Source organism: Bufo bufo, chromosome 1 (assembly GCF_905171765.1).
Source record: "Bufo bufo chromosome 1, aBufBuf1.1, whole genome shotgun sequence".
Lineage (NCBI taxonomy): Eukaryota > Metazoa > Chordata > Amphibia > Anura > Bufonidae > Bufo > Bufo bufo.
In genome coordinates this window covers 771,571,544-771,590,968 of record NC_053389.1, presented here as the reverse complement: position 1 = coordinate 771,590,968, position 19,425 = coordinate 771,571,544, and the positions used below count along the sequence as shown (strand labels likewise).

Here is a 19,425-nt window from a genome sequence, read left to right as displayed (position 1 = left end):
TATTCCCCTATTACATCCGTGTGAAGTGACAACCACTATGGACATCCAACAAGTGACACCAAACATGCAATGGAGTAAATAAAAAAGTTGAATGTTCCCAGAAATGGGAGGTACTGGCTCTCCTTAAATTAAAGAGACCAGTGGTGTATGAAGACTTAGTGACATTGACCCATGGGAAAATAATATGCAAAGAAGTCTCAAATATGCAAATATCTCCCAGAACAAGAGAACTGTCTCACTAGTGTCTGGAAGTGGCCCCCTATCAGGTCCATTGGCTTGGCTGTTTCCCCTTGTCATGTTGCAAGGCTTGTTATAAATAGACCACTGCAGGTAAGTATAGTTAAAGGGGTTGTCCAGCCTACAGATATTGATGACCTATCCTTAGGATGTCATCGTATCAGACCGGTGGTGGGCTCACACCCATCAGCTCTTTAAAGGGAATCTATCACCATGATCTTGGACTATTACCTGGAGTAATAACCAATCAGATTCCACCTTTCATTTTTCAGAGGTCCTTTTTTCAGAGGTCCTTTGGGAAATGAAAGGATCAATCTGATTGGTTGCTATGGACGACTAAGCCAGTTTTCCTTTACACCAGTTTTGATAAATCAGTTTCATTTTCTGATGGTAGTTTTTATTGTCCAGAACAAATAACAGCATGGCACTCCCCAAAAAAATGTTCTTTTACTTAATCCAGCATGCACATACAGCAAGGGTGCGAGGGAAATACAGGAGAGCAGTCGGCCTACCGCCGTTTAACGTCACAGACGCTTTCTCAATGCAGTTTTTATTGTATTTCCTGTACTTGATTATGAGGGTAGCCATCTTGCCTGATCTGCTGTTAATAGGGTTGACACCTTTACCAACAAAAAATACCGGGCAACTTAAGCCACACCCCAAAGAGGGTGTGATTGTGCGGGTGTGGCTTAACACTGGGTGTTAAGTCGTTATGTCATAATGTGGCTCCCAGTATTAATAATGCCCCCATTAGTGCCCCCCAGTCATATTAATGCCTCCATTAGTGCCCCCAGAATTGATAATGCCCTCCATTAGTGCCCCCAGTAATAGTAATGCCCCCATTAGTGCCTGCCAGAATTACTAATGCCCCCATTAGTGCCCCCCCTAATTAATACTCCCCCCATTAGTGCCCCTCAGTAATATTAATGCCCCAATTAGTGCCTCCCCGAATTAATAATGCCCCCTTTAGTGAACCTCAGTAATATTAATCCCCCAATTAGTGCCCCCAAAATTAATAATGCCCCCATTAGCACCCACAGAATTAATAGTGCCCCCCAGTAATATTATTGACCCAATTAGTGTCCCCCAGAATTAATAATGTCTCCATTAGTGCCCCCAGTTATAGTAATGCCTCCATTAGTACCCTGATTAGTGCCCCCAATAATATTAATGCCCCAATTAGTGTCCAGGGAAATAATAATGCACCCATCAGTGGCCCCTAAAATTAATAATGCCCCCTTCGCTGCTTGTGCAAAAAAAAACTAAAAACTTACCTCACTGATTAGATTGTGCTGCGGTGAACACTCGCTGCTGACTGGAAGCTCAGGACAGGACCTGCTTTCCAGCGTGATGACATCTCACAGGTCCTGAGCTTCCAGTCAGCAGCGAGTGTTCACCGGTGAGGCGAGTTCCTTGCTTTATAGCAGCCACATGGACCAGAGGAACCTGTTAGACAGGAGGTATCTGATTGACTTCCATGGAAAAGCATTGTGGGCATGCTCTGTGATCTGTGCAGGGATGGGGGCATATAATCTTGTAGACTGTAAGCCCTCATGGGCGGGGCCCTCTCTCCTTCTGTACCAGTCTGGAACTCGTCTTGTTCATGCTTAGTGCACTTGTCTGTATTATGTATGTGCACCGCATATCATATGTACAGCGCCATGGAATGTAGGGCACTTTAAAGGAGTTATCCGATTTCTGAAACATCCCCCCCATGTGCCGGGCCCCTCACAGGTAATATACTTACCCCGCTCCCGGCACCGCTCCTGGTCCCCGCACCGCAGGTGGGGACAGGGACGAGCCTCCTTAGCATGCGCAGTTCGCCCTCCAGGAGTTTGGGGCCTCTATTTTAAGTATAGGTGCGGGACCCACACCTAACATTTTTGGGGGCTTTTCCTAGCGATATGCCAAAGATGAGAAAACCCCTTTAACATACTGTAAAAACTTGATCTAAACAATAGATCATTTTCTGATAATACATTCCCTTTAAGGATAAAAGATAAAATGTATCTATATGCTGACTTTTCTTTTTTAAGCGCTTCCCTACCCACTGTTAGTCTTCGCAGTATTTCATTTAAAGAAACAGCAGTTGGTGCTCCAGAGCTGCAGTTCTTACTGTGTTCTTATGATCTCCCTAGTGTGTAGTGCTGTCTATATGGTGTATAGGAATAAATCACACATTGTGGTTACAGTGACAGAGGATTAAGAGGTTTTATTTAAAATAAAATAATATTAAATATGGTAAGTGACATCATATCTACAGACGAGGATCTGTCGGAGACCTCCTGGAATTGTTCTGGCTGTGGTCGACCTGTAAAGGGAAAGGCATGGCAGTGTGATGGGGGTGCATACATGGTAAACTACATCAAAATGGAGTCAGACTGGGCGTATAGTAGTTCAGTAGGGATGGAAATTATGTTTTAATCCTTTTAAAAGGCAAAAGTAAAGCTAGCAAGCATTGTAACATAGTAACATAGCATCTACTAAGTAACATAGTTTATAAGGCTGAATAAAAACATTTGTCCATCCAGTTCGGCCTGTTATCCTGCAAATTGATCCTACTTTAGGGGACATACATGTACGGAGCCGCCAACTCTTCTCCAAGGGCATATGTCTGGGGATAGTAGGTTTGGGTTGACTTCAACATGCCCAATCCTCTTGTTCTCAGGGAGATAAGCTGCCACCAGAGGTGTCTGGCAGCGGTTTAATCCCCTTTCCCCATTCAGAAGACATGCATGCTCAGTCAAGCCAAGTGTACATGTATATATCAGGGGCGTTGCTAACGGCTCATGGACCCTGGTGCAAGAGTTCAGCTTGGGCCCCCTTCCCTCAGTGCTTTGTGGCCAGGGGCAGGGGAGCACATTGCCTTCGTGCTGCCTGAGGCAAAAATTGAAATGGCACCCCCCTTCCCCCTTGCCAAGTTCTTGACCTAATGCCTTCCCTTCATAGGTGTAACTTGACCAGCATGCACTTTCTATAATACCAGTGTCTTCTTACATGGCAGAAGGGTCTTTGGGCCCCCTTAGGCTCCTGGGCCCGGTAGTGGCTGCTACCTCTGCACCCCCTATAGCTACGCCCCGGAAGGTGGTCAAGAGATATTGCTGATCATGGTCAGGGAATATTTAGGGCTCAGTTTTTGCTCTGCTCATAGTATTATACAGATACTAGGGTCAGGCTGACAAGTCCCTTAACACTTGGTACTATATAGAAGAAATTGCTCTCATTTAAGGGAGCCATACACATTAAATACATAAGGGGGCCATACATTCGCTCAGCCATCAGCTTTTTTCCAGTCTCCCCCATTTACGTGCACAATCGGCAGATCATGCATGTTTATTTCAGTGGGGAGAGGGGTATAAGAGCTTATCTCCCATGGGAACAAATCAATCCTTCTTTTCCGGGTTGCCACCATACACATTAGATCACGTTTGGCCGGGTTTCCTCTAAAGTGTATGGATACCTTTAGATTTCCTACTATTACTTAAAGGGTATCTATCACCAGCAACCTCTCTATCCAGCTGTTTGCATAGACACATAGCTGTGCTTCACCTGGTTAAAATGCAGTTTTTCTTTTGTTGATCTGAGGCTCTGTTCCCCAGTTATGACACTTTTTCTTAATATGCAAATTAGGGCTTTGGTGCAATAAGTGCATCACTGTTGCTCGTGTTGCGCCCAAGCTCCCACCCTTTCTGTGACCAGCCCTTCCTTGGCTGCTTTGATTGACACGTCCAGACACTGGAAAAGAATGAGGGAGGAGGTTACCACAGAAAGGAGTAAAGCTTGGGTGCAACAAGTGCAATGGTGACGCCCTCATTGCACCAAAGGCCTAATTTACATATTAAGAAAATGTATCATATCTCAGGAATGGAGCCTCGGATCAAGAAAAGAAAAACAGCGTTTAATCAAGTGAACCACAGCTACGGGTCTATGGACACAGTTAGATAGGGAGGTCGCTGGTGACAGATTCCCTTTAAAGGGGTCATATGTAAGACGATCATGGTGAGTCCCAGTGCTGGATGCCCCCATGATCAGCTACTTCTGGTTACTTTCTCTAGGTTATTTTTTGTCCTTTTAGTAGTCTACATGGTGTTCTAGACCAGGCAACCTTTTAAAAGAGAGCTTAGTCTACTATTCCTATCTAGGTTACATTAGAAATAAAGGTTGACCCTAAAAAGTAGGCACAATCCATACAATGTTTAGGACTATTGGGAACTATGTGAAGAACTCCAGGAGAAACAAGCTCTTTACCTGTCAATTCTTCGCCTGGTCGATTTTAGTCTCCATCTCAAAGTAGAGGAACACGGGCTAGATATAAGAAGAAGGACCTATCAGAGGGTGAAACTGTCAATATAGATTTGGAAGTAAGAATATTTCCTCCATCTTACCTTGTGATCCCCCATACAGACGTCTCCCCCAATACTCCCATACCGTACACAGGTGTCTCCGTCTGTTCTCTGCGAAAGACAAGTTGAATGAGAGGAAGAGATGATGGGAAGTGACATATACAAGGGGTGACCTGGACTCACCTTCTGTAGTAGGGCTCTGGCTGTGTGAGACATGAAGACCCGGTCACACCAAGCCGGACATCGCGTACCCATAAACTCTGAAGGTTTGGTCACATTTTCACTAAAAGGGTACCTAGGAATAAAAGCAGTAAAAACAAATATAAAAATTTTCATTTACAATCAAAAAAAAACTGTTCAATTTCAAAATTAGCCATTTTCAAGATAATTTTCTCACGTGGGTGGAAAGGAGATCTGGACCTCGGTCAGTTCAGTCAAGAAAGGGATAGGTTCATGGTCAAATCTGAGCAGCTGGAAACAATAGAAACCAGATGAAGCTAATCTTATGTAAAAGCCAATTGAGTGATATGGTCATATCTATAAGCAGGGTTCTGGAAATACTGAACATATCCATACGAAAATTTTACAATTATCTTTAGTCTCTCCAAGAAGAAAGAATACACAATGGCTTAGCTTAAAAAATGCTTAAATTAGTTGTAAATGGTGGGCTCACTAATGTACAGGGTAAGACTAGCCCAACTAGAGGTTCCTCCAGTGGAACTAGGCCTTGGGCCTAAGGGTCCAACAGAAGACAACCCCATATGGAGTTGTCTTTGGAGATGACCACTTGTCACTGGGAAGTAGATCTTATGATATCATTCACAAAATGACCTATTAGATTATATAGAAGATACGGCATGGCCGGTGTGTAAAATAATAACAGCCTCTGGAGAATATGGAGCCTATCCTATGATTCGAGCTTTATGATATCAGAGTACGGGAGACTACTCACCATGTGCACATTTTCATCCTGAAATACCTTTGTGTTTTGATGTTCAAACCATTTACATTTTATTATAAGCTGAACCTGGGGAGAAAAATCATGTACGTGTGTAAAGAAGAGGGGATAGATAGATAGATAGATAGATAGATAGATAGATAGATATGAGATAGATAGATAGATAGATAGATAGATAGATATTAGATAGATAGATATTAGATAGATAGATAGATAGATAGATAGATATAGATAGATAGATAGATAGATATAAGATAGATAGATAGATATGAGATAGATAGATAGATAGATAGATAGATATGAGATAGATAGATAGATAGATAGATAGATATTAGATAGATATTAGATAGATAGATATTAGATAGATAGATAGATATGAGATAGATAGATAGATAGATAGATAGATAGATAGATAGATAGATAGATATTAGATAGATAGATATTAGATAAATAGATATAAGATAGATAGATAGATAATAAAAATAAACTCCACGGCACTTCCAAAAGAAAAAAGTATTTGTTTAATCACCAGATAGCGACGTTTCAGTTCTCTCAAGGGGACCTTTCTCAAGCAGTGACAAAAATACAAGTGCAAATATAAATACAACTTTATGATAATTGATCATCAAATACAATTAATGAATATGTGAAAATACATACATGATTTAGACACAAAAAATGACCTGGTAACACTAAGTGCCATAATGAATAAATATATCAAAAGAGAAAGAAGATCATAATAGTATATGTATATCCATAACACATACATAATTGATCATAATTAAAAACATGACACAGTTGTGGTTACCCAGGTGTAGAATTAAAAACATAAATGAATAAGGAGGAGCACTGACCAGCATGGATCCGGTCCACATGTGTTTAGAGTCTCAAGTTACAGACTGCGCATGTCTAAGGGGTGTTTGTAAAAGAGGCGCGCATTCCGCAACCAAAACTTTGCAGCGGCAGGTCACATGACCACACCGTAGTTGGAACGCGCAATGACCCGCTAGCATTGTGATCGCATGATCACTGAAAAACACAGTGAACCGCAAGCTTGCAGCGATACGACCAACTAGCTGAAAATGATTGTACATTGGAATGATATGTATATCTTGCCATCTCAAGAAGAAAATGATAGAGATGATAATAGTATAAAATATAGAGGCAACAGGGGTGAGATGCTACATCAATATTATGACCCTGGATTTCCACAAGGTCCGGTGCAGCTTCCACCGCATCCAAACCATGTTGGAGGGTCGACACAGCCACTCGGTATCTGTATAACAGACATCAAACACCGCTGTGTCAAACCACAGATCCAATACTAAAATAAGAAGAGTAATAAAAGAATCATTGTATACAAAATGGCATATCAATCCGTCTCAACATACAACAATTGTGTTGCATGGGGCAGACAGACAACGGAGCTCCATACCAGACCCACACCGAAAATTCAGCATGTGGACATTATATCGAACATCCATAACCATTTAATGATGAAATAAAATATATATATATATTCTCACTTATCCATTAATTGTATTTGATTATCAATTATCATAAAGTTGTATTTATATTTGCACTTGTATCTTTGTCACTGCTTGAGAAAGGTCCCATTGAGAGAACTGAAACGTCGCTATCTGGTGATTAAACAAATACTTTTTTCTTTTGGAAGTGCCGTGGAGTTTATTTTATTATAATTTTTTTGTTTGGTGGATCGCCTCTTCAGCCGCTGGCACTCCGCATTTACTAACATATTGCTGTGCTGCCCATAACATTTTCTTTTTTCTCTAGATAGATAGATATGAGATAGATAGATAGATAGATAGATAGATAGATAGATGTGAGATAGATAGATAGATAGATAATAGATAGATAGATAGATAATAGATAGATAGATAGATTATAGATAGATATAAGATAGATAGATAGATAGATAGATAGATAGATAGATAGATGATAGATAGATAGATAGATAGATAGATAGATAGATAATAGATAGATTAGATAGATAGATAGATAGATAGATAATAGATAGATAGATATGAGATAGATAGATAGATAGATAGATAGATAGATATGAGATAGATAGAGAGATAGGGCATTTAGATGAGCAGAAGAAGTGAATGGAGGAACATAAGTTGAGGGAAATCTCTATAAGATAATTCTACCTCCCCGTCCTGCTCATACACGGCAGTCTGTCCATCTGTGCCTCCTGCGTCACTCGAGGACCAGCCTTGAGCCTGTGGATAGAGGACTGATCTCAATCACTCAGTACATAATATACAATAATCCCATAAAAACTGTATACATTTTGATTTATGATCTCCAGACCTGAATGAAACTTTTCAAGTCCAAACGGAAGTTAAAATCTCCAAATAGGAAAAATGGGGCATTACAGTCATCTCTTAACCTGGGAACACAAACAAGAACCTAGGATATATGGCAGTGGTTTGTAACGTGTGACTTTAATAACTGAGGACTGGTGGGATGGATTGGTACCTTGTCAGCACATGGAATAGGCCTCGTCTACGGTTGGCGCTGTACACAGACGGGGAGCAGTCACTTGACACTAGGTTTGAGGCATCATGAAAGAGGTGAAGGTTCACCAGATCAAACATCCTTAAATACAGAAGGCGGATCCATGTTAAGAGTCCAAACAGTGATAAATACTGAGATTTAAAAAAAATCTGGAAAAAAAAATTCTAGGTATAAAAGACTAAAAGAAAATGGACAATGCATCGGTTGGAAGTGAGATCTCGGTATCAAAGAAATTCATGGAGAGTTGGGCAAGGCAGGTTGACCTATAGGTCCTCTAGTGTGTTTTTACAAAACTGACACTTGTGGCATGCCATTCAGTGTCAAGTGTCAGATTACGAGATTATCAATTAGGACTTCTACTATTTTTTATAATGGTGAGGTCCCTGTGCAGTGACCCGGTGGTTCACTGCAAAATGAGTTTCTGTGACTTTACTGTGCATTTTGTGACCTACAGGTTGTACCATTCTTGGATTCAGCTACTAGGTGTAGGCTGGCCCGGCCCCTCTGATCTGAGAGCTGTAGTGAGCGTAGAGTGTAGTAAAGTACAGTTACCCTATTTCACCATATCGATTGTCACCTGCATTGCTGAGGCATTCTTTTCTGCCAAACCCGAGGGATCCCTGCCTTGCACCCCAAAAAAAACACAGACACCAAGAGCACTCCACCTACCACCAGACAGAAGACCCCAAAATCAGGGTGTGTCCCAAGGGGAAGAAAGGGTGCACCCTTCCATATACTGCAAAGCCCAGGGAGCACTAGAATGAGGACCGCCTCTGTGAGTCCTATTGCTCCTACCCTTGCCATCACCACCACTCTCATCCTCTTACTCTCCTCTCCTAGGCTCGATGCACCAGGCCCAGTTCTTACATAAAAGATGGGATCCCATGGGAGGTCCCTCTCCACTAAAACCAACTGGAGATTTTGAACTTTTCAAGAAATGTTGGCTGGAAAGTCCAATACTTAAAAGGTTTGTCTTGTTTAGGAAACAAATTTTCACATACTTTGTAAAAGAGGTTCACTGATCAGGACCCTTAACTATGAGCTCTGGAGGGCCCTGCATTACAAAGATTCATTGATTTAATGGAGAATTGTGTAATGCTTGATTTTCCCTGCGGAGGCGCTGCAGATAGATTAAACACTTGCTGTTGGATTCCCCCAGAAATTACAGCTGATTGTTGGGGGTTCTAAAAGCATGATACCAGATGATTAGTGTATGGCATGGGCGGATTGGCCATAGACCTTACAGGGAAATCTCCCGGTGGGACCGATGCCCAAGGGGCCGCCTACGACCTCTTCTTTGCAGCTGGTCAGGTAGATAATGAGCTCTCAGTGGTAATTAACGGTGTAAGAATCAGAAACTCATGTACCCCACCAGCGACCATTTATGCCCTCTGAATTCATCTGCTGTGGCCTGTATCTCATCTCCTAAGCCCCCTGCTCCATATCTTGATCAGAGACAACTGGAGGAGGACAGAAAATGGCAGCTATTGATGGCCACAACAGAAGGACAGCTTTTGGGGAAATATATTATGCTGCACTATAGTATTTGGTTCTGCTGGGACTGTATTTTGCACTAGCGTGTTGCCCCGTCTTCTGTCAATTTTCACCCCCCTACAACATGCTAAATACTTTTAGTATTTTTTTTCTAGGGCCACTTTAAGTTCCCAGTCCGCTCCTGGTGTATGGTCAGGGGTCAGGTCCCTTCTAGCGGGAAGGGATTATACAAAGTGGACAAGCCTGTTATATATATATATACACACACAGGTTATACTGAAGATTAAAAGGAGGAAGCACAGGCGCGTACATTGCAGCAAGCAACAGGTCTGCAGTAGATCACCCGAGTATTGGGATCAAAGGTTGCTCATTATTGGAGATATGAGTCAAATACAAACAAATTTATCATCGTGATTGTCAAACTCCAGAACAATCACACTGCGCTTTCGACCGAGGAAGACTTGGCTACTATTACCCGCACGTGTTACACCAGCATGTGTCCTAGTCATCAGCACAAAGTCAGGAGTTTCACTAACCGGTCATTTACTAGCCATCTCGTCTTCATGAATCCCTTGCGAGTCCATGCAAACTGTGAACAAAACAGGAGATCATAAAAGAGGTGGTCTGCTTTAGAAAACCCATGTACCCTAGTAAAGAATTATATGAGTTAAAGGGGTTGTGCCACCATTAAGGATCAGTGAATCGATTCATACGAATTAAATTAGTTCAAAAATCTGCCTCCTTGAGCGGTGAGGAGCTGGCCCCTGCTGCTCAAGAGACAGCCCCTTCCCCTTGATTGAAAGGGCCAGACATCTTTCTTGGCCCTGTCAATCTTGGGCCTGCACCATTGCTCCAAGTAGCGGCACAAGCATAGAGTCTCTGCTGGAACAGAGCAGACGTTGACTGTGCATGCGCCGGTCACGTCTAGGTACACCAGCAAGTGTAGCGGCATATGCATAGTCAGCATCTTTGCTGCTTAGATGGCAGACCTGAAATTGATAGGGCCAGGGGAGATGTCTGGCCCTGGCAAAGTGGAGGCTCTTGAGCAGTGGGGCTTGAGATTTTTGAATAAATTTGAAGTTATTTCGCTCATATCTATTCAGCATGAATAACTAGCTACTTTTGTCATTTATTTTCTGTTACAAAAACTCCCCAGTTGTGAGATATTTTCTTTACTTCATTCCAAGGGTGCCCCCTGGTGTTTAATATGTTTAATATGTATAGTAATATGCATGTCCACCCACTGAGGTGGTCGCACATGCTCAGTTTCATCTTTCAACTGCCACCAGCTGTATCTACTTTTAGAAGCTGTGACAGTCACAGGGCGAGAGCTGAAGCAGAAAGAACAGACACCCTGAGCCATGATAGGAAGAGAGCTGTAGCAGAAAGGACATACCCTCTGAAAAAGTATACGCCCCTGAGCATCCAACCTAAAGAGAATATAGCAGAACAATTGGGGCAATTAATGGGGTGGTCCATGTGAGGTACAGGGCTCGTTCTAGCTTTGTAGAAAGAGACTGTCTTGTACTATATTATGTCTGATTCTCATTTTTACATCAGTCATGGCATAACTTCTGGTGTCCATCTACAAAGGGCATCTTTTGGAGGACACTGCACATTGATATCTATGAACAATATGCATTGCTTCATTTCTCCTCTGGTGGTGCTCCAGGGGAATTCAATACTTGCGTTCAGGTTACAGTTGATCAAAGGGGGTCCTAGCAGCGGGACAACAGTCTATCATTGGGAACCCTTCTAAGGAAAAATTGCTGAGGCATCTGCCCTGGGTGCTTCGGAATGTCAACAAAGCCACTTTGACTTAGCTAGAGTATTTTGAGGCAGAGCTTGGGCAATAAACTGAATCTCTGCCCCTTGTCAATACTAAAGTACTTCAAAATGTTCTTGTTCTGATCGTATACAATATCACAAATATCAAATTGTTTCTCGTGGTTAAACCAATGATGTCGACAGTGGTCTGGTTGTACCTAAGCTAACTTTGACCATATCAATAACTAGGGTCTTTGGCAGCAGGTTCTGATATTTTAGGACATAGAATAACCACACACTGGTTACTCTGCTGCCATTCTCCTATGGCACTTTGGTTTTGTTCCCATAGAGGTTATGGAGTTCTCCTAAAGTTTCCACCCAAAATGTAAAAATTGGCTAATTAACTTTAAGTTCAACTAAGAGTTCAACTCTATGCATGTAAAGCTGAGTCATCCTTGTCTTTTAGCAGTTGTGCAATCCCATTATAAGTGCTTACTAATAGAGCAAAGTCACATAGACCAAGCTTCATCCTCCATTGGGCTGGCCCAGCATCCTTGGGAAAGCCTGCCGCCCCATAAAAAACTGTTTATCAATTAACTTAGATTAAATTGGCACAGAACTGGGAACCAAATGCGATAGCAATATAAAGGGTGTGTCCAGGATGAGAAAAACATGGCAGCTTTCTTCCAAAACTGCACTACTCCTGACCACAGGTTGTGTGTGATATCGCAGCTAAATTTATGAGACTAAACTAAAGTACTGCACCCAACCTGTTGTTCTACATTGGACAACCACTGGAGGTCACAAAACTCGAATAATAGAAGTTGAAAGCCAAACACCCTAGCACTTAATTGGTGGCTGGACACCAGGGATTGCACTGCTCCATTACTTCCTATGAAGTGTTCCAATTGCAGTGATATATATACCTTCAGCCAGAAGTCTTGGGGGAATCTTTCCTTGTGAACAGTGGGACAATCCTCAAGTGATCCCATCCACATTGTATGGCCCGAGATGGACACAAAGTTCTTTTCTGAGGGATAAGAGGTATTTGGAGAAGATATTACTAACACAACAAAAAGCTAATGGTATCGTTTTCAACCCTCCTGGAATGTCTGGGAGGCTCCCAGAACAAAGGGGGCAATCTCCTGAAAGAGCAGGCAAGTCTCCCACAGGTGCACCACATTCTCATCTCTCAACGTTCTTCACAACCAGGTTGCATCACATACAATGTCCTGACACCACATGGTGTCTGTGCATTGTCTGAGGTGGCACCAGGTAGTGGAGGGTAGTGCAGGAATCTCAAGTACCTTATTGTCTGGTCTGAGGTCCATATTGGTGTAGTTTGACACCTTATATAGAAACCCAAGACCAGACCTTCTATTGTCTGTAAACAGGGAGGTCTGGGGTTTGTAAACAATGAGTTCTTGTCTAGAGTCTGTAAACAGGGAGGTCTGGTATGAGGTCTGTAAACAAAGGGGGGCCTGGTCTGGGGTCTGAATACAGGGAATTCTGGTCTGGAGTCTGTAAATTTGGAGGTCTGGGGTCTGTTACCGGGACAGTCTCTTATTAAGGTTTGTAAACAGAGGAGGGTCTAGTCTGGTGTTTGTATACAGAGAGATCTGGGAACTGTATACATGGAGGTCACGCCTGGGGTCTGTATACAGGGAGGTCAAGTCTGGGGTCTGTATATAGAGAATTCTGGCCTGTGGGCTGTATATAGGAAGGTCAGGTCTGGGGTCTGTAAACTGAGGAGACGTATGGTCTAGGGCAGTGGTGGCGAACCTATGGCACGGGTGCCAGAGGTGGCACTCAGAGCCCTCCCTGTGGGCACCCACGCCCTGGAAAAAGTCTAATATGCCTTAGACTTTTCCTGCCATTCATCAGCGCAGGGCGCACTATGAACAGCGCAGGCAGCGCACTGAATGTAGCTATTATAGCTAAGTGATAAAGTACATGGAAGATACACTATATTGGACTGTAGTATTCAGGGTAAATTGCCGTGTTGGCACCTTGTGATAAATAAGTGGGTTTTGGGTTGCAGTTTGGGCACTCGGTCTCTAAACGGTTCGCCATCACTGGTCTAGGGTCTATATCTGTGAAGAGGATCTGTTTAATTGAGGTTATATGTACTATTTGTGATTAATATGTCATATGTTGTGAGCGTGTTCTACATAAATAGGCAGGGCATGAAGTTTAAAAACTTTGCACTACTATATATTCCACCCTAGGGAATGTAATAGATGTCCTTTCTCAATAGTTGTCAAGTATTATATAAGTCCCTCTATATACCAGTCTCTATGTAATAATAAGATGGTGGTCTATGGATATACCAGTTTATTCCTAATAAGAATGTAGACTGTGAATAAAAGCGTGTTTATTATGGGTACAGACAGTGCCAGTCTCTTTATAATAAAACTACTGCTGATATCAGATATGTGCCAGTCTCTTTATAATAAAACTACTGCTGATATCAGATATGTGCCAGTCTCTTTATAATAAAACTACTGCTGATATCAGATATGTGCCAGTCTCTTTATAATAAAACTACTGCTGATATCAGATATGTGCCAGTCTCTTTATAATAAATCTGCTGCTGATATTAGATATGTGCCAGACTCTTTATAATAAAACTACTGCTGATGATAGATATGTGCAGGTCTCTTTATAATAAAACTACTGCTGATATTAGATATGTGCCAGTCTCTTTATAATAAAACTACTGCTGATATCAGATATGTGCCAGTCTCTTTATAATAAAAGGGATGCTGATATTAGATATGTGCCAGTCTCTTTATAATAAAACTACTGCTGATATCAGATATGTGCCAGACTCTTTATAATAAAACTACTGCTGATATCAGATATGTGCCAGTCTCTTTATAATAAAAGGGATGCTGATATTAGATATGTGCCAGTCTCTTTATAATAAAACTACTGCTGATATCAGATATGTGCCAGTCTCTTTATAATAAAAGGGATGCTGATATTAGATATGTGCCAGTCTCTTTATAATAAAACTACTGCTGATATCAGATATGTGCCAGTCTCTTTATAATAAAACTACTGCTGATATCAGATATGTGCCAGTCTCTTTATAATAAAAGGGATGCTGATATTAGATATGTGCCAGTCTATTTATAATAAAAGGGGTGCTGATATTAGATATGTGCCAGTCTCTTTATAATAAAAGGGATGCTGATATTAGATATGTGCCAGTCTCTTTATAATAAAACTGCTGCTGTATTAGATATGTGCCAGTCTCTTTATAATACAACTACTGCTGATATTAGATATGTGCCGGTAATACGACGGTCTCTTTGTATAATACACTTTATGCATTCTCTATAGAAACCCAACTTACCTTGGAAATCATAAATCTTAACATTACGCAGAGAGCTGTGTATGAAATAGATGGAAGCCAGGGCCTGCCAAAGAAACAGAGAAGAGAAAGGGTTAAATATGGTAGTCTTGCGTAGGGGGTGTAGGTAAAGTAGGGGTTAATAAAGTCAGGGCCCATGGGTTCCTAGCAGTCTTTGCTAAGGACAAGTGCATAGGTGGACTTACCAACCCCCAACTGGCCCTAGGGGGCACCCTGGACCCTCCCACCCTCACGGCTGCGCTGGGCTGATTAATTGGGAGCTGGCGATCAATAGGAGGCAGAAAATTAAAACTATTTTTAAGAGATTAAGTCGTTTAACAGCTGTCTGGAGCGATGTCAGAGAGGGATACCACAGAGACGGGGAGGGGAGGGGAGGAGGTGGGGGAGAGGGACCATAAGGAGCACACAGAATGTGAATTTAAGGAAGGGAAGTAGAAGTGATGCCAGCCCATCCAATCTACCTTCTGGCCGGCATTGCCCTATGTAGAGCTTGTGCCCACCATCACCCCAATATACCACAAATACTAGAAATGATACTCTCTCTAAAACAGTATCATGTCATGACTCATGGCAGACCGAGTAAAAGTTACAGATGTAGCAGAGCTAAATCGGTTCTTTAGTTTGAGCAGGCTTTTAGTCTACATTACCTGCGGTCCTAAGTGTCAGAGATCACAGTCTCAGGAAAATTGTGAAGATTCAATATGGTGGCACCGGATGATATAATAATAGTAGGGTACCACAGGCGCCAAATCATGTGGCACCGCGGCCTGCGGTAAGGAATGGCTTGAAGTGACCGGTGGATCCTGGGCAAGCACCTTGCTGGCAAGAGATGGGTTAACGGAGTGGTGCTCTCGGAGGGGGTGCTGAGATTCACAGACATGTTCATAAATCAGAGTCTCGCACGAGAGAGTCGCAAAAATATAGAGTACCAAATAATTGCCTATCAAAGGAGCGTTAATAACCAGGAGTGAGAAGAGAGAGACAGCGCTGCCTGGGGAGAGAAAGGGAGCAGACTAGTGATGGAGAGACAGTGCACTGTGGAGACAAGGAGAGCAGTCTAGTAGAGAAGAGACCGCTGACTGTAGAGGGACGAGAGCAGTCCAGTATAGAGGAGACCGCTGACTGTAGAGGGATGAGAGCAGTCTAGTAGAGAAGAGACCGCTGACTGTAGAGGGATGAGAGCAGTCTAGTATAGAAGAGACTGCTGACTGTAGAGGGATGAGAGCAGTCCAGTATAGAAGAGACTGCTGACTGTAGAGGGACGAGAGCAGTCCAGTATAGAAGAGACCGCTGACTGTAGAGGGACAAGAGCAGTCTAGTATTGAATAGACTGCTCATTGTAGAGGGATGAGAGCAGTCTAGTATAGAAGAGACCTCTGACTGTAGAGGGATCAGAGCAGTCTAGTATAGAAGAGACCACTGACTGTAGAGGGATGAGAGCAGTCTAGTATAGAAGAGACTGCTGACTGTAGAGGGACAAGAGCAGTCCAGTATAGAAGAGACCGCTGACTGTAGAGGGATGAGAGCAGTCTAGTATAGAAGAGACCTCTGACTGTAGAGGGATCAAAGCAGTCTAGTATAGAAGAGACCGCTGACTGTAGAGGGATGAGAGCAGTCTAGTATAGAAGAGACTGCTGACTGTAGAGGGACAAGAGCAGTCCAGTATAGAAGAGACCGCTGACTGTAGAGGGACAAGAGCAGTCTAGTATTGAATAGACTGCTCATTGTAGAGGGATGAGAGCAGTCTAGTATAGAATAGACCGCTGACTGTAGAGGGATGAGAGCAGTCCATTATAGAAGAGACAATGCTAAGATAATGAGAGTAGAGACAGCCGACTGGAGAGAGAAAAAGAACAGTCTAGTGTAGAAGAGACAGCAGATTGTGGCGGGGAATATATATACTGTAGACACACATATATGCTGTGTATACATGTGCGTACAACCGTTTTTAAAGCACAGGAGACACCTCTCGCTCTCTTCGGCTGGCCGTATACATGAGATGGCTGACAGCTAACTCCTGATCCTCTTAGGGGAGAGCTGGGAGGAGGGGAGTGGTAGTCATGACACTGACAGGAGTTGTAGTGGTTCATGGTGGCTGTCCTCACTTCAACACTCCCTGGGGCCATGCAGTGAATGGACAGTGCCACCTTTCTTCAGTTGGGGCACACCCTGGACCTTTTGGGGCTCCTGCTTGGTGTTAGGCTTGGTGTTTGATGCAAAGCGCTCGTTCATCAGGTAATTAGATCGTTTGTGCGAACACAAAAATCCTTGTTTCCCAGTTGCAGATAGTGCTGTGCAAACCGGGAAACAACGAGTCAGTATGGCGACCAGCGATGGTGTTGGCGATCACTGCTCCCCATACTGTGGAAGAGATCGCTGCATGTAACTACACCGGTCTCCTCCGCTAGCGGTCAGCAGATTGTCAGGAAGGAACACTTCCTTCTGCTAGATCGTCATCCTGGGTAAAGGGACCATTATCTGCTGAGAACAAAAGGATTGGGTGATATAATCCAAAGTGCCCGATCCTTATCTCTCCGACAGAGAATCTTGAGGCCTCCATCCACATTAGATGATCATCCAAACCCGCCAAAACCGAGCTTCATAGATGGAGAACTCACTGCTATATTGATTTATGGAGACCCTGAATGTAGGTAGGTATATCCTCACCCCGCACCTGCTATACAGGTTCTTCTCAAAAAATTAGCATATTGTGATAAAGTTCATTATTTTCTGTAATGTACTGATAAACATTAGACTTACATATATTTTAGATTCATTACACACAACTGAAGTAGTTCAAGCCTTTTCTTGTTTTAATATTGATGATTTTGGCATAAAGCTCATGAAAACCCAAAATTCCTATCTCAAAAAATTAGCATATTTCATCCGACCAATAAAAGAAAAGTGTTTTTAATACAAAAAAAGTCAACCTTCAAATAATTAAGTTCAGTTATGCGCTCAATACTTGGTCGGGAATCCTTTTGCAGAAATGACTGCTTCAATGCGGCGTGGCATGGAGGCAATCAGCCTGTGGCACTGCTGAGCTGTTATGGAGGCCCAGGATGCTTCGATAGCGCCTTAGGCTCATCCAGAGTGTTGGGTCTTGCGTCTCTTAACTTTCTCTTCCCAATATCCCACAGATTCTCTATGGGGTTCAGGTCAGGAGAGTTGGCAGGCCAATTGGGCACAGTAATACCATGGTCAGTAAACCATTTACCAGTGGTTTTGGCACTGTGAGCAGGTGCCAGGTCGTGCTGAAAAATGAAATCTTCATCTCCATAAAGCTTTTCAGCAGATGGAAGCATGAAGTGCTCCAAAATCTCCTGATAGCTAGCTGCATTGACCCTGCCCTTGATAAAACACAGTGGACCAACACCAGCAGCTGACATGGCACCCCAGACCATCACTGACTGTGGGTACTTGACACTGGACTTCAGGCATTTTGGCATTTCCCTCTCCCCAGTCTTCCTCCAGACTCTGGCACCTTGATTTCCGAATGACATGCAAAATTTGCTTTCATCCGAAAAAAGTACTTTGGACCACTGAGCAACAGTCCAGTGCTGCTTCTCTGTAGCCCAGGTCAGGCACTTCTGCCGCTGTTTCTGGTTCAAAAGTGGCTTGACCTGGGGAATGCGGCACCTGTAGCCCATTTCCTGCACACGCCTGTACACGGTGGCTCTGGATGTTTCTACTCCAGACTCAGTCCACTGCTTCCGCAGGTCCCCCAAGGTCTGGAATCGGTCCTTCTCCACAATCTTCCTCAGGGTCCGGTCACCTCTTCTCGTTGTGCAGCGTTTTCTGCCACACTTTTTCCTTCCCACAGACTTCCCACTGAGGTGCCTTGATACAGCACTCTGGGAACAGCCTATTCGTTCAGAAATTTCTTTCTGTGTCTTACCCTCTTGCTTGAGGGTGTCAATGATGGCCTTCTGGACAGCAGTCAGGTCGGCAGTCTTACCCATGATTGTGGTTTTGAGTAATGAACCAGGCTGGGAGTTTTTAAAAGCCTCAGGAATCTTTTGCAGGTGTTTAGAGTTTATTAGTTGATTCAGATGATTAGGTTAATAGCTCGTTTAGAGAACCTTTTCATGATATGCTAATTTTTTGAGATAGGAATTTTGGGTTTTCATGAGCTGTATGCCAAAATCATCAATATTAAAACAAGAAAAGGCTTGAACTACTTCAGTTGTGTGTAATGAATCTAAAATATATGAAAGTCTAATGTTTATCAGTACATTACAGAAAATAATGAACTTTATCACAATATGCTAATTTTTTTAGAAGAACCTGTAGTATTGCACCATGCTGGTGAACAGAGGCTCCATGCTACACTCTGGGTATACACCTACAGGCTCAAAGGCTTTTCCAGCTGTTTGCAAAGAAAGCTGAATCACTGTATAAAAGGAGACTTCTACAACTTTCTAATATATTTTGCTTCTTTTCGTCACCATTTTCTAGAGATTTGCTTGCTGTTAGTGGATAAGAACCCTCTTGATTCAGAGGCAGTCGACAGCTAGTCCTCATCTGGGCAGTGGACACCATTGTATCAGTCTAGAGTAGACAATGCTCTGTGAGCTAAACAGCCTCCAGACTGACACATTGTAGCAAACCAGCAGAGAGATTAGTACATCTGCTGATGTGTTCCGCTCACAGAGTATTGTCAGACTAAGGCCTCCTGCACACGAACCTGTGCTGCCCATGCTGTG

At 42.9% G+C, this 19,425-nt stretch overlaps 1 protein-coding gene across 5 annotated transcripts in view; it reads right to left on the bottom strand.

Annotated features, from left to right (window-relative positions):
• Positions 1–2,423: 2,423 nt before the first annotated feature.
• The window catches only part of LOC120986307 (inositol polyphosphate-5-phosphatase A-like), an 88,180-nt gene continuing 71,178 nt past the window's right edge, over positions 2,424–19,425 (bottom strand). For all 5 annotated transcript variants that reach the window (XM_040414810.1, XM_040414813.1, XM_040414814.1 and 2 more), the window contains 12 exons: positions 14,702–14,765; positions 12,267–12,370; positions 10,110–10,162; positions 8,041–8,160; positions 7,873–7,951; positions 7,710–7,781; positions 5,533–5,607; positions 4,978–5,051; positions 4,764–4,875; positions 4,623–4,691; positions 4,486–4,542; positions 2,424–2,548 (listed from right to left, as the gene is read on the bottom strand). In XM_040414810.1, the coding sequence (XP_040270744.1) occupies positions 4,489–4,542; positions 4,623–4,691; positions 4,764–4,875; positions 4,978–5,051; positions 5,533–5,607; positions 7,710–7,781; positions 7,873–7,951; positions 8,041–8,160; positions 10,110–10,162; positions 12,267–12,370; positions 14,702–14,765 (876 nt within the window). In that variant the 3' untranslated portion in view covers positions 2,424–2,548; positions 4,486–4,488. The remainder of the gene's footprint in view (positions 2,549–4,485; positions 4,543–4,622; positions 4,692–4,763; positions 4,876–4,977; positions 5,052–5,532; positions 5,608–7,709; positions 7,782–7,872; positions 7,952–8,040; positions 8,161–10,109; positions 10,163–12,266; positions 12,371–14,701; positions 14,766–19,425) is intronic.